This window comes from Schistocerca americana, chromosome X, assembly GCF_021461395.2.
Source record: "Schistocerca americana isolate TAMUIC-IGC-003095 chromosome X, iqSchAmer2.1, whole genome shotgun sequence".
In the NCBI taxonomy this organism is placed as follows: Eukaryota; Metazoa; Arthropoda; class Insecta; order Orthoptera; family Acrididae; genus Schistocerca; species Schistocerca americana.
The window spans coordinates 785,753,816-785,777,977 of NC_060130.1; the positions used below are offsets into that span (position 1 = coordinate 785,753,816).

The 24,162-nt window shown below is 44.4% G+C and overlaps 1 protein-coding gene across 7 annotated transcripts in view; it reads right to left on the reverse strand.

The window, feature by feature from the left end:
- Positions 1 to 24,162, reverse strand: part of LOC124555410 (serine/threonine-protein kinase NIM1) — a 510,029-nt gene that overhangs the window by 325,880 nt on the left and 159,987 nt on the right. For 6 of the 7 annotated variants that reach the window (XM_047129307.1, XM_047129308.1, XM_047129312.1 and 3 more), the window contains exon 2: positions 21,858 to 21,905. In XM_047129307.1, coding sequence (XP_046985263.1) covers positions 21,858 to 21,876 — 19 coding nt within the window. In that variant the 5' untranslated portion in view covers positions 21,877 to 21,905. Of the gene's footprint in view, positions 1 to 21,857; positions 21,906 to 24,162 lie in introns of those variants that run through there. The other variant, XM_047129313.1, reaches the window with a different exon arrangement.

Genomic DNA, 24,162 nt, shown 5'->3' on the forward strand with positions numbered 1-24,162 from the left:
ATTTTTGACGACGATAATATTTTCGTTTTCGCACACAATTCGAATATCGTCAGACTGCACCGGAAGAAGCAAGTTGCACGGAACACCACGAACAGTAAGCCACGCTACACTGAAACACGAGACCCTCACACAGCCCGCAGAACCTTACTGTTGCCGTGATTCACAGATACTGCAGCATCGTAAAACCCAAAATTCCGATGAAACACTCACGAATATGCAGAGCCATGTTCAACAGTGTGTAGGGGAGGTGGTGGTAATATGAAACAGGGTTGTAACACGAAACACTATAGTATTTGCAGACTAATGGCATAGGGCGACAGCTTCAGTTTTCACAACCGTGATGTTCTGTTTCCACCACTAGAAGCAGCAAGGATCAATATCACGTAGTTTATGGCCGAGAGCAGACATCTTTGTTTTCCAAACTCCTAAACTTTTGCAAAGTTACATTAAAATATTTTTCTGTTACCTTCGTTTACAAATTAACATACTGTCTCTAATTTATGATTTATTAATAGAAATATATGGCCCAAAAAAGGGGAATATGACAGAAACAGTGCTCTGAAGATATGGTTCAAGCAATAGTGGCTGCAGGCCAGAAAGGATGTACATGTAAATACTTCAACGCATGAAAACTTAGGTAGAAAACCTGTTCTTCCCCAAGAAATTGCATAGGACCTAGTTGAATGTTGCCTATTGATGGAAAAGAAGTTTTATTGACTCACCCGTAATGACGTAAGGAGAATGACTTATCTGTAAGCCGAATACACTAAACGGTTTTATCCTCCTGACCAGATCTTCAGTTGATGAGGCGAGAGGAAGAACAGACATCAGGTCCATCTGTAGGCTATGTCAAGTCACAACACATCTCTCCAGTCTCAAGCGCAAAAAATAAAACAGCAACCAGAGGTCGGAAAGCACTTTCGGCTACGGTCCCACTCAATTCACTCTATGAAAATGCGTTATAGTATTCCACAGACAAGAAACAAAGTGAACAGAATTTATAGGAGAAGAACGAATCAACTCAAAAATCTTCCTCTTGTAGGCCTAGTAAAGGTCACCGAGATGAACCAGGAACCAGCAAAACGTCAAATAGACCTACAAAAGAGAAGAATGTTCATACTGGGAAATGAAGACTGTTCTCGACAAGAAAAAGAAGTAAAGATGAAAGTTGTAGCGAGGAAGAGTAAATAGAAAGACTATCTTCTGGCAGTTCAAACATCATGAAACCTGTTGGAAAAGAAGTTCATGAAAACGGTGATCCACGCTGTCTGTTTTGTGGCGCAGCATTTAAAAAGTAAAAATCTTGAGAACTTTGCGTTCAGTGTGCCAAGCGTCGGAAATGGGCTCATATGTTGTGCGTTGGGGGTGAGACTGAAGTGTTCATTTGCGGCTTTTGTTCAAGAATAACTTTAAATTGTTAACTGTAATTGTGGTTTATACCTCATACAGCAACTTTACTACAAATTTACACTGTAATTTGTACTTTTCTTTGAGATAAGGGCTAAACAGAATTTAATAATTTCATTAATAAAAATGTAAACTGGCAATGTTTGTTTCATATTACTACCCCACTTCAAAATGTTCATAATTTACAGTAAGTAAAAAAATCATTGTAATTATTGAACGTGTTCACTTCACATTAAATGTATTCGTAGTTACAAATATGGACAACCATCAGCTGCATAATGGAATGGTTACAATGAAAATTTGTGCCGGACCAAGACTACAAATTGGATTCCCGCTTATCGCGAGCGGTCACCTTACCATATGGCTGTTCGTGTATGACTCACAGCCAGATACAATCTTCCATACGTCGTCAACCATGCGTCTACAACCTGTACTCCTACATCCATTATGTATATTCTCGTACAGGTGAGACATTTTACTTGAAAGTCGCTAGCTCTGTGTCGGCAGATATTGCAGTGCCTGTGTTGTTCTGAATTACGATGTAAACTTCCTTTGGACATGCTATATTGTCCTCGGAAATTACAGGTTCGAAAGGCCCAACGGTACCGACAGACCGGCGTGTCATCCGCAGGCGATAGTCGTCACTGGATACGGATGTGGCGGGGCATGTGGTCAGCATACCGCTCTTCCGGTCGTTGACAGTTTTCATAACCGGAGCCGCTACTTCTCAATCAAGTAGCTCCTCAATTGGGCTCACAAGGGCTAAGTGTACCCCTTTTGTCAACCGCACTAGACAAACCCGCACGGTGACCCGTCCAAGTGCTAACCAAGCCCAACAGAGCTTAATTTCGGTGATCTGACGGGAAGCGGTGTTACCACTGTGGCAAGGCTGTTGGCTGTCAGGACATATTTACTCGTTGAAGACATATTCTAGGTGTCGTGTCATAGCTGCCTCAACGTGTATAAGAATACTTAGTCAAAGTGTAATCAAATAATACACTAATGTAGTCAGTACGCAGTTAGACGGCGTTGTGGTTAAGACATTTGGGTCACGGTCGAAAGAATCGGTGTTCATTTATATATAGGTCACCCTGTGGTGCCACCGCCAGACACCACACTTGCTAGGTGGTAGCCTTTAAATCGGCCGCGGTCCGTTAGTATACGGCGGACCCGCGTGTCGCCACTGTCAGTGATAGCAGACCGAGCGCCACCACACGGCAGGTCTAGAGAGACTTACTAGCACTCGGCCCCAGTTGTACAGCCGACATTGCTAGGAATGGTTCACTGACAAATACGCTCTCATTTGCCGAGACGATAGTTAGCATAGCCTTCAGCTACGTCATTTGCTACGACCTAGCAAGGCGCATTTATCCTTTGCTATTTATCTTATGAAGCATGTACTGTCAAGAGCTATGTTCACCAATTGTGGATTAAAGTTAAGCATTCTACCAGTTACGTCCGTTTTTCTAAGTTCTCATTTCCTTGTAATGTTCCAGACCTCACGCCAGCCTGCGTGAGCTTAACGCGTGCCTTTCGGCTACCTCCGAGTGGCTTGGCTGTCTTGCCAAGTCACTACACACCCTATTTTATTTTACGTGGTTTCCATAAACCAAATGTCAGGTTGGTCTTTCCAAGAAGTACACAGCCGATTCCTTCTCCTATTCCTCTCAAGCTGAGCTAATGCACATGCTCTGACTAGTGGAAAGTTAGCCAGAATTATTTAGGCAAAAACACTCAGTTCAACATCTTTTCTTGGTATCAGCGTTCTAATGAAAACTCAGGTTTTTCGGTAATGAGCCGTCAGAACCAACTCTCATATCTTATGAAAAGTTCATAATTGTTCATAATAATAGACAGTAAGCAAATAGCAACAAGACACAGATGCAATATGTACATAAGTTATGGACAACTTAACGTAAGTATACCTGTGAACATATTCCAAGTAAACACCCACCTAATTGGTGACAACGTAAGTATACCTGTGAACATATTCCAAGTAAACATCCACCTAATTGGTGACATATATCTACATCTACATGGATACTCTGCAAATCACATTTGAGTGCCTGGCAGAGGCTTCATCGAGCCACGTTCACAATTCTCTATTATTCAAATCTGGGTATAGCGCGCGGAAAGAATGACCACCTATATCTTTCCGTACGAGCTCTGATTTCCCTTATTTTATCGTGGTGATCGGTCCTCCCTATGAAGGTCGGTGTCAACAAAATATTTTCGCATTCGGAGGAGAAAGTTGGTGATTGGAATTTCATGAGAAGATTCCGTCGCAACGATAAACGCCTTTCTTTCAATGATTTCCAGCCCAAATCCTGTATCATTTCTGTGACACTCTCTCGCATATTTGGCGATAATACAAAACGTACTGCCTTTCTTTGAACTTTTTCGATATATTCCGTCAGTCCTATCTGGTAAGGATCCCACACCGCGCAGCAGTATTCTAAAAGAGGACGGACAAGCGTAGTGTAGGCAGTCTCCTTAGTAGGTCTGTTACTTTTTCTAAGTGTCCTGCTAATAAAACGCAGGCTGTACTAAAAATTGGCAATAACGCCGAAATAAGCTTATAGTACGAAATAATAAAACTCTAAGCAGACAGCAGAAATTAACTATTCATTAAAATGTAATACTCAAGTTTTTAGTCGTTTGTACTGTAATGTTAGTTCTAGGTCCCTGCAGGGACATGCAGTAAGTCGCAATCGTACTATACACAAACAATGTTTAGCTTGGGGCTGCGCCGTTCTGGACGATATCTTTCGTAGTTACTATTTAACGGCTTCAAGTACACGATAGAGCAGATGGCAGGTCGAACCGACACATTTAAGAACTTCTTTCTCTCCGTGAAAGAATGGAATGGTCGAAGGTGCCGTGTAGGACTCTGCGATTTGCCTTACGGCATGCATAATGTATGTGAAATGAGATAAAGATCGGTGTTCAGCGGCCATGCACGCCACGGTGGGACTCACGAAAAGCGCCGGGAGTGGTCAGGCCTGGACGCGAGGCCATGGCGCGGGCCTTCAGACTCCAGGAAGCTTCCCTCACGCAACGCTCAATAGCGGTCACTGCCACCAGCCCTGTCGTCGCTCACCAACACTTCTCTCCATAATCTCCATTACTGACACACAAAAGACACGCGCGGATTCTTGTAATGGGCTGAGTAGTGTAGGCAGCATGGGATCTTGCATGGCCTAAGGTTCCGTTGCCCGACACAACCATGCCTAAAAAGGTTGAAGCAGGAGCAAGTTTGGCTGTATGAGAAATGGACGTACTCAATCTTTTCTACTTTAGAGTATTTTTTCAAAGACGGCCGTAATGTACGATACAGCCTAAACTATGAAAATAAAAGTAAATACCTAATTTTAAAAGTTATGTCTTTGGCGCAAGCCCGTAACGGAGTCATTGGTCCGAGCGTAGGTAGGTTACGGCCTTACTTCGCATCGACACTAGGAGGGTACGGGCGAGAATCCCAGTGACGCGACCGTCTTTTACCCACGGGAAAGACACAGGGAAGATTCATTTTATAGCACCTGGAGAGGACCTAGGGCCTTTAAGGATGGCCTGGAACCAGGAAAAGTCACCTCCCTTGTCCAGGATTGAAGCCGGAGCTTTCAGAAATGGAGTCTAATTCTTCTCCCAATAGACTACCACGGCCACAAGTAACTAACAATAAAAAAAAGAGAAAAATGTGTATAATTTTATGGACTTAAATTACTTTTGGTTTATATAGCTGGTTTCAGAGAGTGTCTCCTATATTCTAATAAAAACAAGTTAGCATGCACACTTATCACTGTTTTACTCTTCCTTTGTTTCTATTACGTATACTATTGTAAAACCTAAATGAAAAATGATTCAAAAATGGTTCAAATGGCCCTGAACACTATGGGACTTAACTTCTGAGGTCATCAGCCTCTTGAACGTAGAACTACTTAAACCTAACTAATCTAAGGGCATCATACACATCCATGCCCGAGGCAGGATTTGAACCTGCGACCGTAGCGGTCGCGCGGTTCCAGACTGTAGCGCCTAGAACCGCTCGGCCACCCCCGCCGGCCCTAAATGAAAATTCAGGTCTTTTTTAATGTAATGTGTTTCCTCTTTCTTAAAAAATCATGTATTGAATATCAGACATTACGAAGCACGCTGTTTCATCTATGCATGAATACGTATAGAAGCCAAAACCATCTATCTGCAGCAATAAAATTGTGAAGTGTAGAAACTGTACACAAAAAATTAACGATAAGATACGTTCTGTGTTGAGCAGTGGGAAAAACTACTACGTTTGCACGTCGAATCTCTATTACTAGTAGAGACTACTTAGATCTGACTAGTAGGTCATTACATTTGTTGTAATATAGTCATTATTTGTACTTTTTCTTTTATATACTGGATGGTCAATTAATAGTGACCGGGCCAAATATCTCACGAACTAAGCATCAAACGAAAAAACTACAAAGAACGAAACTTGTCTAGCTTGAAGGGGGAAACCAGATGGCGCTATGCTTGGCCCGCTAGATGGCGCTGCTATAGGTCAAACGGATATCAACGGCGTTTTTTTAAAATAGGAACCCCCATTTTTATTACATATTCGTGTAGTACGTAAAGAAATATGAATGTTTTAGTTGGACCAGTTTTTTCGCTTTGTGATAGATGGCGCTGTAATAGTCACAAACGTATAAGTACGTGGTATCACATAACATTCCGCCAGTGCGGACGATATTTGCTTCGTGATACATTACCCATGATAAAATGAACCGTTTACCAATTGCGGAAAAGGTCGATATCGTGTTGATGTATGGCTATTGTGATCAAAATGTCCAACGCGCGTGTGCTATGTATGCTGCTCGGTATCCTGGACGACATCATCCAAGTGTCCGGACCGTTCGCCGTATAGTTACGTTATTTAAGGAAACAGGAAGTGTTCAGCCACATGTGAAACGTCAACCACGACCTGCAACAAATGATGATTCCCAAGTAGGTGTTTTAGCTGCTGTCGCGGCTAACCCGCACATCAGTAGCAGAGAAATTGCGCGAGAATCGGGAATCTCAAAAACGTCGGTGTTGAGAATGGTTCAAATGGCTCTGAGCACTATGGGACTTAACATCTATGGTCATCAGTCCCCTAGAACTTAGAACTTAGAGAAAATCCCTGACCCCGCCGGGAAGGTGTTGAGAGTGCTACATCAACATCGATTGCACCCGTACCGTATTTCTATGCACCAGGAATTGCATGGGGACGACTTTGAACGTCGTGTACAGTTCTGCCACTGGGCACAAGAGAAATTACGGGACGATGGCAGATTTGTTTGCACGCGTTCTATTTAGCGACGAAGCGTCATTCACCAACAGCGGTAACGTAAACCGGCATAATATGCACTATTGGGTAACGGAAAATCCACGATGGCTGCGACAAGTGGAACATTAGCGACCTTGGCGGGTTAATGTATGGTGCGGCATTATGGGAGGAAGGATAATTGGCCTCCATTTTATCGATGGCATTCTAAATGGTGCAATGTATGCTGTTTTCCTACGTAATGTTCTACCGATGTTACTACAAGATGTTTCACTGCATGACAGAATGGCGATGTACTTCCAACATGATGGATGTCCGGCACATAGCTCGCGTGCGGTTGAAGCGGTATTGAATAGCATATTTCATGACAGGTGGATTGGTCGTCGAAGCACCATACTATGGCCCGCTCGTTCACCGGATCTGACGTCCCCGGATTTCTTTCTGTGGGGAAAGTTGAAGGATATTTGCTATCGTGATCCACCGACAACGCCTGACAGCATGCGTCAGCGCACTGTCAATGCATGTGCGAACATTAAGGAAGGCGAACTACTCGCTGTTGAGAGGAATGTCGTTACACGTATTGCCAAATGCATTGAGGTTGACTCACATCATTTTGAGCATTTATTGCATTAATGTGGTATTTACAGGTAATCACGCTGTAACAGCATGCGTTCTCAGAAATGATAAGTTCACAAAGGTACATGTATGACATTGGAACAACCGAAATAAAATGTTCAAACGTACCTAAGTTCTGTATTTTAATTTAAAAAACCTACCTATTACCAACTGTTCGTCTAAAATTGTGAGCCATATGTTTGTGACTATTACAGAGCCATCTATCACAAAGCGAAAAAAGTGGTTCATCTAAAACATTCATATTTCTTTACGTACTACACGAATATGTAATAAAAATGGGGCTTCCTAATTTAAAAAACGCAGCGCCATCCAGCTGGCCAACCATAGTGCCATCTGGTTTCCCCCTTCAAGCTATACAAGTTTCGTTCTTTGTAGTTTTTTCGTTTGACGCTTATTTCGTGAGATACTTGGCCCGGTCACGATGAATGGACCAACCTGTATGCTCCAGAAGGTCTGAAGATGGCTAATGCCAAAACCTGTACCAATAGTACAGTGCGCATGCGCTCAGTGACTAAAAATACCTGTAGTAGACTTTAAGATGCATTTCCAATTTTACTGTCCTCTACATCCAGGGGACAGGAAACTCTAATGTGTGATTGTCGCTGGTGGCAAAAACGATACTAGTCATTAGTTTGTTTCCGAAAATTATGAATTCTTAATGTGTGTTCCATCTGTAATACTGAAGTTCATTTCGTACTCTTTCTCACCACAGTATGTTAACAGGATAACTGTGCTATGTGGATGGCAGTGATTAGAGATTATATAATTTTATTTGCAGTTTATGACCCTTCATACACGTGAAAGAGTACATTCTTATGCCAGGTAACTGTTGTGGAAAGCTAACAGTGAAAGGGAACTTTACTAAAGTTATGACGATCTGAAATTGATTTGTAAGAGCTTCAGTCCCCGGTTCGGTTGTCGGCTACAGGTTACCTTAAGTCTAGATATTTTTCTGACGTTAAGCATCAAGTTCAGATACTGACAGAAATGCAATCGGTTCTTCCGTGTATTCGCACGTAATTACCCGTCGGTTATTACACGAACGTTCCGCACGCTCTCAGCAACATTCGGCGCTTCGGGGCAACTGTTTGACGAAAGCATTTTGTGGCGGAACGCGGTGGATCGATGAATCGACGCGGAGAACTTCAAGGGCGTGACGCTGGTCTCAGCATCTGTTCTCCTTTCGATCTAGTGATAGAAATGAAACAACAGAGTAATCCGTGGTCCAAAGTCAACATCAAATGCTATAGTATGCAGCTTATCGCACTCCAGCATGTCGAATCTAAAAAGTCGTTCCCACGACGTTTCAAGACTTAGCCATATTTGACCGAATTAGACAGAGATTATCTTTTCCCGAAAGGAGCTTGACTGTGACTGCTGACCTCTTGTTTTCTGGAATAGCTACGTTTCTTAAGTTTCTGTGAAACTCAGTATTTTAGACCTGACATAAATAACTGACTGCAAGTAATCTAAACTAAATCGGGTGATGTATAATCGAAGCGAAATTTGATTTCCGATTACGTCATGCACATGGAGTTTATATGTAATCTATTATACAATTCGTAACAGAATTTAGAGCTCCTTTAAAGCAAGATATATACGTAATTCTTTTAAATTTGCTTCAGTATCTCCAACATCTCACCTATCTTATCTTATGTTACTGGATTGTAGTAATGTGCTGCATTTGAGAAAAGGAACACTGATTTGAATTAAAGCATAGATGTCGGCTGACAAGGGCAGTATGAATTGAAGCAGAGATTCCTTTAACACTGATTTCTTCAACAGTGCTCTATTTAGTAAAGAGTTAGATTCGTAACGCGTCAGACCAGCTTACTTCAGTAGAACAGAGGGCAGACGCACTACATGACATACTGCATCTCTGATGCGACATCACTGGATCTGGGAAGAATGTAGGCTACCTCAGCTATTTTTATAAGTAAATACGCATCATGTATGCAGTTACCTGTATCGGTTGTAAAACAAAAAGGACAGCTACTGAAAACAAAACGTTGGTGACGCAGCGGTTTGGTGCTATCGTCTATAAATCAAGAGGCTAACAGTTTTCTTTTGAGATGGGAATCATGATACCTCTCACTGAAAGTTATAAAGCAACATAACGTGTATCGTAGGATATTATCATAGGTTCTTAAGCTACCATACATTTGAAGGTCAGTGTAACTGTTACGCTACGCGACCAAAGCTATAGAGTCGGCGAAAGAAGACACCTGAGGGTTGCAATGGGCTTGGCTTGGCTGTTTCACTAGTCTACCTCAACCACTCACTTTACGTGATATTGTATACGTATCTACACACATCAAAAAAGTTTTGCATCACCTCGGTTCCGAGAGTTCTGGAACCTGTACAGAAAATTGGAATAGAGATCAACTTAAACATCATTTCCGCCCTCTTTATTACTCATGAAAACCACACATTGTATGTTGTACCACCATACAGATAGATCTTCAGAGGTGGTGATTCAGATTGCTGTACATATCGGTACCTCTAATACCCAGTATCACGTCCTCTTGCATTGATCCATGCCGGTATTCGTCGTGGCATACTGCCCACAAGTTCATCTAGGCATTGTTGGTCCAGATTGTCCCACTCCTCAACGGCGATTCGGCGTACATCCCTCAGAGTGGTTAGTGGGACACGTCGTCCATAAGCAGCCCTTTTCAATCTATCCCAGACATGTTCGATAGCGTTCATGTCTGGAGAACATGCTGGCCACTCTAGTAGAAGGATGTCGTTATCCTGAAGGAAGTCATTCACGAGATGTGCACGATGGGTCCGCGAACTGTCGTTCATGGAGGCGAGTGCCTCACCACTATGCTGCCGATATGATTGCACCATCGGTCGAAGGATGGCATTCACGTATCGTGTAGCCGTTACGGCGCCTTCCATGACCACCAGTGGCGTACGTCGGCCCCACATAATGCCACCCTAAAACAGCAGAGAACCTCCACCTTGCTGCACTCGCTGGACAGTGTGTCTAAGGCGTTCAGCTTGACCGGGTTGACTCCAAACACGTCTCCGACGATTTTCTGGTTGAAGGCATATGCAACACTCATCAGTGAAGAAAACGTGATGCCAGTCCTGAGCGGTCCATTCGGCATGTTGTTGGACCCATCTCGAACACGCTACATGGTATCGTGGTTGCAAATATGGATCTCGCCATGGACGTCGGGAGTGAAGTTGCGCATCATGCAGACTATTGCGCACAGTTTGAGTCGTAACACGACGTCCTGTGGCTGCACGAAAAGCATTATTCAACATGGTAGCGTTGCTGCCAGGGTTCCTCCGAGCCGTAATCTGTAGGTAGCGGTGATCCACTGGAATAATAGCCCTTGGGCGGCCTGAGCGAGGCATGTCATCGACAATTCCTGTCTTTTTGTACCTCCTCCATGTCCGAACAACATCGCTTTGGTTCACTCCGAGACACTTCACTTGTTGCGAGCCATTGCGATCGAACCGCGGTACTGACCGTCTAGGCATGGTTGAACTGCAGACAACACGTGCCGTGTACCTCCTTCCTGGTGGGAAATGATCGGCTGTCGGACCCTCTCCGTCTAATAGGCGATGCTCATGCATGGTTGTTTACATATTTGGGCGGGTTTAGTGACATCTCTGCACAGTCAAAGGGGCAGTGTCTGTGATGCAATATCCACCGTCAACGTCTGTCTTCAGGCGTTCTGGGAACCGGGCTGAAGCAAGACTTTTTTTGATGTGTGTATAACAACACGTCATTGTCGTGACACCTGTATATATTGTTCTATATAGTTCTTAAAACTAAACAGTATTTATAACAAACTCGGAATTGTCAATATTTAATTCAGGTTTTATTCGAAAATTGTTTGTTTGCAACGTGAAACAGAGAGGTGTTGTAATAAAAATTTTAAAAATGCAGATTTATCATATAGCGCTAGAAAACTTAATTTCCAGAAAAAAGGTAAAATTTAAAGAAGAACGCAAAGGGAAAACATATAAAACATCAATTCAATACTTTGTCGAGCTTATATAAAACTTATTTCTGTTATTCATAAACAATTTTTGCACTTATCAGCAATAACAGGAAACTCTTGCCCTTGGTCATGAAGAAGAACGTTCTATTGAGTACAAATTCACAATAATTCTACAGATTTTTTTGTGTGTGTGCATGTGTGCTGTACATGCATCAAAAGTAATTGCTTTCGTTATAGAAATGCGATTTTTGTTTATAAAATCCTTTTTATATTTCATAAGTATACACAAAATAATCAATGGACTAATAATGAACGATGTGCGTTTCTAATTATTTGCAAAGTAAACAAAGAAACAACAGAAATCGAAGAGAAGTCTTCAGCTCGCATTCTGTCTCTTACACATTCTTTTATCTTTGTTTGCCTGCCAATACAACCATTACTACCGGGAATCCTCCTATGTCTTTCGTTACTCATGTACGGTACCAAAACCACCGAACTTGTTCTACTAAGCTAATGCACACGTATGAGGAACTGACATACGCAGTCCAGCACATTACTAAGACCACGGACTATGTCCGACGTCAGCGTGCAATAACCAGCCACAGACGGCTGGTAACAGCACCAGCAGTAGACGGTATATAGAGGGTGTCGGTGGAACAACGACGGCATCCCAAACATACTACTCAGAAATCTGCCTCCGGAACTTCATCTTCATCTGGAGGATATTTTCAACCAGATTCTTGTTTCGGGATTCTGTCCTTACGTATGGAAAAATGCGGAAGTGGTGGCCATCCCGAAGTAGGACAAAGACCCCAGGTTACCGTCTACCTACAGGCCCATAAGCCTTCTACTATCTCTCTCGAAGGTATTCAAGTGGCTATATGCGAAGCGTCTTCTTCGAGACGTCAACCAGGAACATCTTCTCCCTGATGTGCGGTTCGGGTTCCGTGGCTGCCACGCCACGTCCCACCAGTTGCTCCGTCTCGTGGAGCATGCGATGAGGGCATTGGAGACGAGCGAATACCTTGGCGCAGTGTTCCTAGATGTCTCCCGTGCCTTTGACTCTGTGTGCCGCGATGGCCTCGTGGACAAGTTATTTGTGCACGGGGTGTCGACGTCGCAGAATCCTCCTGAGGTCATACCTCTCTGGCAGGACGTTCCACGTCCGGGCAGACCATGGTATGTCCACCGTCAGGCCCATCAGTGCTGGTTTGCCGCAGGGGTCCGTACTTGTCCTCCTGCTTTACTCTCTTTTCACGGCTGATGCACCGCGAGTGGACAGAGTTCGTCCTCTATGCTGACGATACTGCTCTGTTCACTCGCAGTATGAATGTGCACCACATGGGACGCCGCCTCCAGCAAGGCTGTGAAGCACTTGGTGCTTGGGCCACGAGGTAGCTTCGTAAGTTTAATGCAGGGAAGAGTCAGGCAGCTACCTTCACAGAGCGGAAGATACCGCCTAATGTGGAATCCCTACACACCGCGGGAGGCCCCATCCCGTGGTCAAAAAGTGCCACATATCTCGGTGAGCGATTGTACCAGCAGCTCACCTGGGTCCCACATATCTTATGGGTCAAGAGCAGTGCCATAGGGAGACTTCGCGTCCTATACACCCCGCTAAATCCGGAGTCGACCTTGTCTCTCCACCACGCTGTATCTAACACTGGTGCGTCCAGTGTTGGAGTAAGCGGCCGTGGTGTGGGGCAATGCAGCCGACTCCTGGGATACCCTGCCTCTAATGGGTCCAAATCAGGGCGCTTAGGCTCGCGCTGCGCTTCCCCCGGTTTTACCCCTCTCATCTCCTCCATGAGGATACTGGCGTTCTGCCACTGCGTGACCGTTTTCGGGTTACGGCACGTCACTTCCCAACACTCCCAGGGGACACCCCTATCACTAGAGAGGACCCCCATGGCCGATAGGACACTCCCCCTGCCAAACAAAGTTAGGTCCTGTAGGCATAGCACGCAAGTGCTTATCCTGCCCCCACTCATGCCTTAGGTCGGAACTTTAGTCAGCCAGTCAGCCAGCCAGCAACGGAAAAAGTCCAGACGTTGTCTTAATGCGGAAACGGGGCCATTTATCTGTCGCCCAAAAGGGCGTTATTATTGGCTTTCTAGCCACGAGTTAAGAGTGGAATCATTCCCGAAATGGCTAAGTCTTTAAACTGTTCCCGTATCGCCGTGGTTAAAGTATGCCGAGCACGGCAAATCGGCGCCATCAAAGCTGGCGCCGTGACAACTGTGGTGCACCACGGGTCATAAACGATACGGGTGAACGACGGCTGCAGAGAAGTATACGGATGAAACAACGTGCAACTATTGAGTAATTGACCGCCCAGATGAAATAAGGGGCTACCAGCAATATATCCTCAACGAGCGTTCAGCAAACATTGCTGCGAATGGGCCGCCACAGCAGGTTCCTGTTTCATGTCCATTGGAGACGAAGGCTGGAATTTGCTCGCCAGTACTGCAACTGGATGCTACGGGTGGCCTTTTCAGATGAATCACGTTTTACTCTACGTCGGAGAGATGGTCGTTGGAGTATATTGCCCTACCACAATAGTCGGGAGCGTCCAGGCTGCAGGAGTGAGCGTTATGATCTGGGTAGTGTTTTCGTGGCATTCCCTGTATGATTTCGTCATTCTGGAAGGCGCAATACATAAAAACTATACGTCTATCGCTGGGCCCCATGTCGAGCCCCAAACACAGTTTTTTATTTCCTCGGCACTGTGGCACCTAGCAGCAGAGTAATGCAACGTGTCACACAAAAAAATTTTGAAAATTTGTGGTAAGGTACTATGGGACCAAACTGCTGAGGACGTCGGTCCCTAGGCCTACACACTACTTAAACTAACTTAAACTGGCTTACACTAAGAACAACACACACACACCCATGCCCGAGGGAGGATTCGAACCTCCGACGGGGGCAGCCGCGCGAACCGTGACAAGGCGCCTAGACTGCACGGCTACCCCGCGCGGAAATGTGTCACACAGCTCTCAGTGCACGATTCGAAGAGCACCAGGATCAGTTTACCGTACTTCCTTGGCCACCAAACTCACCGGATTTAAACGCAGTCGAGAAACTGTGGGACCATCGCGATCAGGCTGTTCGTGCTCAACCGAGAGATCTACGGCAGCTGGCCACAGCATGGCTCCACATCCCTGTCGGTATCTTCCGAAACCCGACTGACCCTCCTCCTTCACGACTAGCAGTGATCCACGATTCAGAACGTTGTTATTCCGTCTTTTGACGGATGGTCACATTAATATGATTGGACTGTGTAGAATTTTCACTGGTTTAAGAAACTTTTAGTATCTGTTGACCATTCTCCTATTAACAAACACTAAGAGCCCAACAGCAGAGGATATCAATTAAATATTTTAAAACAGCAGTTATTTGCGAATGGAAGTGGAAAATATTCCAAGTGCCAAGTCTCACACCTGCCAGGAGAACCGCAAGGCTATGTACCTATTCTTATTCATAGCTTATTTGTATCCAAAATACTGAGAAGGTATTCTGATTCCACATATTTATGCTGCCCACCTCATTGATACAAAAAATAATAAATTTGAAAATAACTAGTTTATTAATAACGTTATAAGTGCCAGACCAGGAAACTGACTGGTTCTAAGTGTCAGTCCGCAGCTCGTGGTCGTGCGGTAGCGTTCTCGCTTCCCGCGCCCGGGTTCGATTCCCGGCGGGGTCAGGGATTTTCTCTGCCTCGTGATGACTGGGTGTTGTGTGCTGTCCTTAGGTTAGTTAGGTTTAAGTAGTTCTAAGTTCTAGGGGACTGATGACCATAGATGTTTAGTCCCATAGTGCTCAGAGCCATTTGAACCATTTTCTAAGTGTCAGTAAGAAAGTTCTTGCTCAAACTGTCATTAATACAGAGGAGCTATGGTTTATTTGAGATAATACAAGTACAAAAATACCCCAAAATTATTTAACTTATATAACTTCAGTCGACAAAAGATTTCTCATTTATTTTTTACAAGAGAATAATAAAAATCTCTTAGTATTGGCTTCTGTTCCCTACATGGTTCCATTCTTGGGATTAGATGTTGAAAAAGAAATAATTCAAAAGCGAAGATCCCTTAAAGAGCTTCCGACGCTTTCTGCTAGATCATTTATATATATTGCAAACAGCAACGTCCCATCATGCTTCCCAGTGGTATTCCGGATATTACCATTGCATCTGTCGATTTAGTTCCGTTAAGAACGACGTGTTGAGTACTGTCTGCAAGAAAGTTTTGAATCCAATCGCAGGTCTGCTCCGGTACTCCGCAAGCTCTTTAGAATCAAAGGAATCAGGTGTATGTACCAGAACGGCATTTGAACTCCTGAGGGAAGCACTTCTCAGCACAAAGACCATGCACCTTCTAGTAATGAATATCTGAAACACATGCTCCACACTGACACTTAGAACAATTCTAGAAGCATATAGCAGAGAACCTAGAACCCAATAGCACTGAAAACTAGTTCTTTTATGGGACTTTGAACATTTTCCATTTCTACCCTTCACTTGGCGACAATATCCTTTTATTCAGCGGTTTAACTGAGTTAAACCAGTAGAAGACAATGCTGTTTTGTACGTGAATGCTCATATAACGAAAACATTTTCAGAATAACACTTTTACATTCATTCAATGCTGTTTCGTACCTGAATGCTCAAAATAACTTTTTCAGAATAACACTTTTACATTTGTTCTACCATACTATATTTGTTATGTCACTACTATTAACTTCTCTATTCTATTAATCTTCCCTTAGTAATAAATTGCTATCTATCTATCTGTCTATCTATCAATCTATCTATATATCGCTTGAGCCTTGTCCCGCAGTTACGCAGGGTCAGCCATCGTTAATCAGATTTGGCATGTTAATGGTTAAGGGGTGGCCGGATGCCCTTCCTGCCGCCACCCTGTACCCCCCGGGACGGAATTAGTGTACCCCAACTGTCTGCGTCGAGTGTAATGCGTGGAATAGTGCGAGCCGTGTAACTGAGGCGGAACATGGGGACCAGCCCGGTATTCACCTACCGGGATGTGGAAAATCGCCTAAAAACTACATCCAGGCTGGCCGGCACATCGGCCTTCGTCGTTAATCAGCCGCGCGGATTCGATTCGGGGGCGCGCGCCTACCAGAGTCCAGGAAGCAGCGCGTTAGCGCTCTCGGCTACCCTAACGGGTCCTTAGTAATAAATTACTGCCACTATAGAATTAAAAGTTTTTCATGATGGTACATCACATTTCTTTCTAGTGTTCAGTTATCCAGAAGTTCGTTCTCTTGGTGAATGACAAACACAGGACGTTTCAATATTTCATACGTGCGATAGACGACCCTTAATTCCTGTACATCCGAGCTTCAGATGTACGGTTCCTCAGCAGCTAATGTGCCTTAGACACCGCCCAGTTCCGTTAATATGACTACCTGTCATAAGCCTGAATAACAACTTTTGCAGCGCAGCCCACCGCGAGACCTGCAGGAAGAGGGTCAGTAAGGTTCTTAAAGGTACCGACAGGGATATTGAGAAATCCTGACTGCAGTGCTGTGGCCAGCTTCGCTAGGTCTCTCGGCTGAGAATCCATGGCATGAACAGCCCGATCGAGGTGGTCCCACAGATTCTAAATTGGGTTTGCATCCGGGTAGTTTGCTGGCCAGGGGATTACAGTTAACTCATCCTGGTGCTCTGCGAGCTGCGTGACATGTTGCATTGTCCTGTTGGTAGATGCTATCGTGCAAAGGAAAAACAATCTGCACATAAGGTTGGACATGAACCCCAACGATATATGCATACCTGGGTCAATCCATGATGCCTTCCAGAATGATAAGATCACTCAGGAAATTCCACGAAAGCATTATCTAGACCATGAGGCTGCATTCTGTGGCCTGAGTCCTCCCGATGATTGTTGCACGGTGTTTTCTTTCAGTCAGATGAAACATAAAACGTCATTCATTCGAAAATGCCACCTTTCGCGATTTAGCGGACGTCCAGCTGCGGTACTTGGGTGCAAATTCCAGCCTTTTGTCGCCAATGAACAGCAGTCAGCATGGTACATGCCCATACGCAGCAACATTCGCTAAACGGTCGCTGAGGAAACACTGTTGACAGCCCCTTGGCTCACCTGGGTGGTCAGCTGCACATTTATTCGCCTGTACTTCATCTCTGCAGCGGTCGTCAACCCCTGTCATCTATGACCCGTGATGCACCACCGTTGCCTCGGCGCGGTTTTTGGACAGCGCCATTTTGCCATGCATGGTATACTTCACCCACAGAGACAAGCGAACAGCTTACAAATTTAGCCGATACGGAAACGCTTCCACCCTTGGCCCCAAAGTCAATGCTCATGCCCTTTGGCCGTCAGATAAATCGCTCATGTTTCCGCATTACAACGTCTGGACTGTTTCAGCGTCCCCCCGACACCCTTTATATACCGTATACTGCTGGTGCTGCCACCTGCCGTCTGTGAGTGTTTATTGCACGTTGACGTCGAACATAGAGGGTGGTTACATTTATTTTACTGCACTGTGTACCTCATCATTTCACTCTCATCATATTCATCAGTTACACGTAATCAGTGTTAGTGAGTAAACGCATTACTGTGATTCCAATAGCATCTCACAACGTAAGAAGAAAGGAGAAATTTTCTTGTAATTCTTGTGTTGCAATAACATATGTTAGATTAAATTATTATCCTTAAAAGTAATTTAATACATTGCCTGACAAATAGTGAAGCACCCAGAAGATATGGGCAGATATCGACGTAACTATTGGTGGGTATTTAAATCATTAGAGTTGTATGTCTCTGCGACTGATAGAACTTCCACCAGAGTATTAGTTATGCTCGAGTTTTGGGCTGTTACGAAGCCTGGTAGCGTATATAAGAAGCATGAACATGCTCAGATGTTGAGTGATCACTGTGAAGGACACGGAAATGCAACGTAATCGTGGGAGACAGCGTTATCAACATCTAAAAGCGGTCTGATTGTGGGTCCCCATTTGGCCAGCTGGTCAGACCAATTGTGTGATTGGATTGAGGAGTTCCTAGATAACAGGACGCAGCATGTGATTCTCAATGGAGAGAAGTCTTCCGAAGTAAGAGTGATTTCAGGTGTGCCGCAAGGGAGTGTCATAGGACCGTTGCTATTCACAATATACATAAATGACCTTGTGGATGACATCGGAAGTTCACTGAGGCTTTTTGCAGATGATGCTGTGGTGTATCGAGAGGTTGTAACAATGGAAAATTGTACTGAAATGCAGGAGGATCTGCAGCGAATTGACGCATGGTGCAGGGAATGGCAATTGAATCTCAATGTATACAAGTGCAATGTGCTGCGAATACACAGAAAGATAGATCCTTTATCATTTAGCTACAAAATAGCAGGTCAGCAACTGGAAGCAGTTAATACCATAAATTATCTGGGAGTACGCATTAGGAGTGATTTAAAATGGAATGATCATATAATGTTGATCGTCGGTAAAGCAGATGCCAGACTGAGATTCATTGGAAGAATCCTAAGGAAATGCAATCCGAAAACAAAGGAAGTAGGTTACAGTACGCTTGTTCGCCCACTGCTTGAATACTGCTCAGCAGTGTGGGATCCGTACCAGATAGGGTTGATAGAAGATATAGAGAAGATCCAACGGAGAGCAGCGCGCTTCGTTACAGGATCATTTAGTAATCGCGAAAGCGTTACGGAGATGATAGATAAACTCCAGTGGAAGACTCTGCAGGAGAGACGCTCAGTAGCTCGGTACGGGCTTTTGTCAAAGTTTCGAGAACATACCTTCACCGAAGAGTCAAGCAGTATATTGCTCCCTCCTACGTATATCTCGCGAAGAGACCATGAGGATAAAATCAGAGAGATTAGAGCCCACACAGAGGCATACCGACAATCCTTCTTTCCACGAACAATACGAGACTGGAATAGAAGGGAGAACCGATAGAGGTACTCAAGGTACCCTCCGCCACACACCGTCAGGTGGCTTGCGGAGTATGGATGTAGATGTCGATGTAGAAGGCCCCTATTCTTCCATTGTTTTGGAGAGGCACAGCGGTGCTATTCCATCGTGTGGGCCGCAATCAGGAACGACTTCATGTCACGGCTGGTAGTGCTTGTGGGAACTCTGAAGACACAACGGTACGTCACGCACATTCTGCGTCCTCATGTATTACCCCTTATGTGGGAATATCATGCCGATATTTTTCAACAGGACACTGCACGTCCATATAAGTCACGTGTCTCGAACAATCAGCGTGGTGTTGAGGTACTCTCATGGCCGCGATAAAACATGTGTGGTACTAACTCCAACGTCAGCTCCGCCCCACTTCATTATCCAGGATATCAAGGACCAATTACGGTACAACATTTGCGGAACAGCTTGCTTGAGGAAAGGATACTACCGTCTTTTCACAGTTCTCCCAATCAAATCAGAGCATGCCTCCAGGCCATAGGGGATGCAACATCATACAGATAAGTGGGCTCATACTGCGTAGTTCTCTGTAAATTTGACCCAGTGTTGTAATCAATGAAATAACATCATATATCCTCTCAGCCCGTGCCGTTTCATTTCTTTGCCTCCTGCTGGGTGCTTCACATTTTTGCGAGACAGTGCCTTACTTAGTCGATATAACCTGGCCACGCTTATTAACAAAGTAAAGCTATATCAGTTTCAGTGAAAGCTGTAGGTGTAGTACACACAGGGTTTTATGGGTATAAGTGCAGATATATTTCATTGCTGACTGGCGGCAGCGCACTGAACAACATTAGATCATTATTTACACAATTTTCAGACTAACAATTAGAAATAGTATATTTTCAGCTTGGTTGGTGCCTCCAAGTTTGGGAAGAGCAACCCATTATGCTTATTTTCCCCTGAGCAGCATGTCAGCTGTTAAAGTGTGCACGCATAGGCGCAAAACAGTTGGTCTAGACCAACAAGTGTAGTCCACTTGGTGCAGTAACGACCAAGGAGAAAACGTTAGGTAGTAAATTACACTACTGGCTATTAAAATTGCTACACCACGAAGATGACGTGCTACAGACGCGAAATTTAACAGACAGGAAGAAGATTCTGTGATATACAAATGATTGGCTTTTCAGGCTGGTGCCGGTGGCGACACCTACAACGTGCCGACATGAGAAAAGTTTCCAACAGATTTCTCATACACAAACAGCAGTTGACCGGCGTTGCCTGGTGAAACGTTGTTGTGATGCCCCGTGTAAGGAGGAGAAATGCGTACCATAACGTTTCCGACTTTGATAAAGGTCGGATTGTAGCCTATCGCTATTGCGGTCTGTGGTATCGCGACATTGCTACACGCGTTGGTCGAGATCCAATGACTGTTAGCAGAATATGGAATCGATAGGTTCAGGAGGGTAATATGGAAAGCCGTGCTGGATCCCAACGGCCTCGTATCACTAGCAGTCGAGATGACAGGCATCTTATCCGAATGGCTGTAACGGATCGTGCAGCCACGTCTCGATCCCTGAGTCAACAGATGGGGACGTTTGCAAGACAACAACCATCTGCACGAACAGTTTGACGACGTTTGCAGCAGCATGGACTATCAGCTCGGAGACCATGGCTGCGGTTACCCTTGACGCTGCATCACAGACAGGAGCGCCTGCGATGATGTACTCAACGACGAACCTGGGTGCACGAATGGCAAAACGTCATTTTTTCGGATGAATCCAGGTTCCGTTTACAGCATCATGATGGTCACATCCATGTTTGGCGACATCGCGGTGAACGCACATTGGAAGCGTGTATTCGTCATCACCATACTGCCGTATCACCCGGCGTGATGGTATGGGGTGCCATTGGTTACACGTCTCGGTCACTTCTTGTTCGCATTGACGGCAATTAGAACAGTGGACGCTACATTTCAGATGTGTTACGACCCGTGGCTCTACCATTCATTCGATCTCTGCGAAACCCTACATTTCAGCAGGATAATGCACGACCGCATGTTGCAGGTCCTGTACGGGCCTTTCTGGATACAGAAAATGTTCAACTGCTGCCCTGGCCAGCACATCCTCCAGATCCCTCACCAATTGAAAACGTCTGGTCAATGGTGGTCGAGCAACTGGCTCGTCACAATACGCCAGTCACTACTCTTGATGAGCTGTGGTATCGTGTTGAAGCTGCATGGGCAGCTGTACCTGCCCACTCCATCCAAGCTCTTTTTGACTCAATGCCAGGCGTATCAAGGCCGCTATTACGGCCATAGGTAGTTGTTCTGGGTACTGATTTCTCAGGATCTATGCGCAAAAATTGCGTGAAAATGTAGTCTCATGTCAGTTCTAGTATAATATATTTGTCCAATGAATACCCGTTTATCATCTGCATTTCTTCTTGGTGTAGCAATTTTAATGGCTACTAGTGTATATAACTTGGTAGCACGAAGACTGTTAGATGCAGAGAAAAGAAACACTGAGGAGGATACACATTAAGGTAGCAATGATCACAATATCTACACTTATACCCCTAACACCCCCTATATTATGAAAATGGCTATAAGAAAAATAAATTTGGAAAATACCTGGAATGAAATTGGACATGCGAGTAGCTACATCGGTGAGAACGCCATCTGAAACAACATGAAAGGCACGTGAAACATAATTGATTTAACAGAAACTGCAGAATAAAGATTTTATATAACATTAGCAGTGCACTTCATATAGGCTCCAAGCTTAATATAAAAATGCAGTCAGGGAACACAGAAAGAAACTAGTCTAATCTACGTAAAATTGAAAAATATTAGACTCAGATGAGCACACGAAAGAAAACTAAAATTTATGACCATGTTTCAATCGGAAAATCACTAAATACACATTTCATTTGAGAACCACATTAGCGGAAAACTTCTACTATCTATCGCGACCAGTCATACACACGACCTAACGTAAAACCAAGTAATAAAATAATGCGCTGATTGTGGAACAAAGTGCCAAAATATGTTTAGGTGAAAAGGAGAACGCGTGATTCGTCCAAGGCTATGACCGGACAAAGTCAGTCATTGCATAGATGACATCGTTTGATCCAATGACTTTCAGCAGGAATATAACATTTACTAAACCACGAGACCTTTATTGCTTTCACAGATCACAGGAATGTCATATGATTGCCATAAACGGCAGACATATTCTGCATCTGCGTCTGTACTCTGCAAGCCGCCTTACGGTGTGTGGCGGAGGGTACGTAGTGTACCACTGGCACTTACCCCTTTTCCTGATCCAGTCTCATATAGTTCGTGCGAAGAACAATTGCTGATACGCCTCTGCCTCGGCTCGAATCTCTAGAATTTTATCTTCACGGTCGTTGCGCGAGATATACGTAGGAGGAAGCAATATGTTGATTGAATCTTCTAGGAACGTAGAGTCTCGGAATTTTAACAGCAGACCATACCGTGATGAGGAACACCTCTCTTGAAGCGTCTGCTGCTGGAGTTGGCAGAGCATCTCCTTGACACTTTCGCCCTTACTAACTGTACATGTAACGAAACGTGCCGCTCTTCTTTACATCTTCCCCGTTTCCTCTGTCAATCTCATCTGGTACAGATCCCAGGCTGACAAGGAATATTCATTTATTGGTAGAAATAGCGTTTTCTGAGCTACTTCTTTTGTTGGTGGGCTACATCTCCTGGGGGTTTTTCTAGTGACTCTCAGCTGGCATTTGACTAGCCCGCGATTAAATTTACCTAGTGGTTCCAGTTCAAATCACTCCGTCCCCTTAGTCCTAGATATTTTATGGCAGTAACTGCTTCGGGTGATTGTTCTCCAACTGTGTAATTATACAATAAAGATTCTTTCCGTCTATGTATTCACAATAATTTAAATGTATTTATTTTGAAGGTCAGTTGCCTCTCCCTGCAGCAAGCGTCGATCCTCAACAAGTCTACCTGCATTTCGCTACAATTTCCTGTCGTTGCGACTTCTCTGCATACAACAGAATTATCCGCGAAAAGTCTCACGGAATTTCCGACTTCATCTGCATATTATATATACTGTGAAAAGTAGTGGTCCTGTATCACTCCCTTGTTTCACGCCCGACTTACCCTTACGTCTAAAGACTTCTGTCCGTTCAGAGTGACATGCTATGATCTGTTTGGTAGAAACTCTTCAGTCCAATCATCCAGATGGTATGAAAATTCGTACACTCGAATTCTGTTCATTAGGCTGTGGTGCGAAACTGTACGGGACGCCTTCAGGAAGACAAGGGCCTGAGCATATGCCTGGGAGCCGGTGTCTATTGCTTTCTGGATCTCGTGGACGGAGAGAGAGAGCTAACTGGGTTTCACTAGCTGTTTTCGGAAACCATTTCGTTTGCTACGCAGGATATTTTCGGTCTCCAGTAATGTTATAATCACGAGCATAAAACGTGCTCCGAAACTCTGTAACAGACTGGCGTCAGAGAGATACAGGCCTATAGTTTTGTGCGTCTGTTCGACGACAAGTATTGGAAACTGGAATGACCTGTCCTTTTTTTTCCAATCATTAGGTACGCTTCGATCCTCTAGGGCCTACAGCACACTGCAGCTAGAAGAGCGGCAAGTTCTTTCGTATATTCATGTCCAGTGGCCTTTCCTCTGTTGAGCGACTTCAGTTTCTCTCTTTGTCTGTGACTCAAACAAGTCATGTGACACCTAACCAGCGATAAAAATAACGCACCAGCTGTACACAGGAACAAAGACTGAATTTTTCGGTTGATACTATGATGGTAACATCGACGTTGGAGCCCAGACGACAACGTACGAGTTCGCTACAATTTCGTGTGTACCGTCCGTCCCTGAAAAACAGTAATATGGTTTAAAAAGTCAAGAGCTGTAACGCTGTCATCTCTCGTGT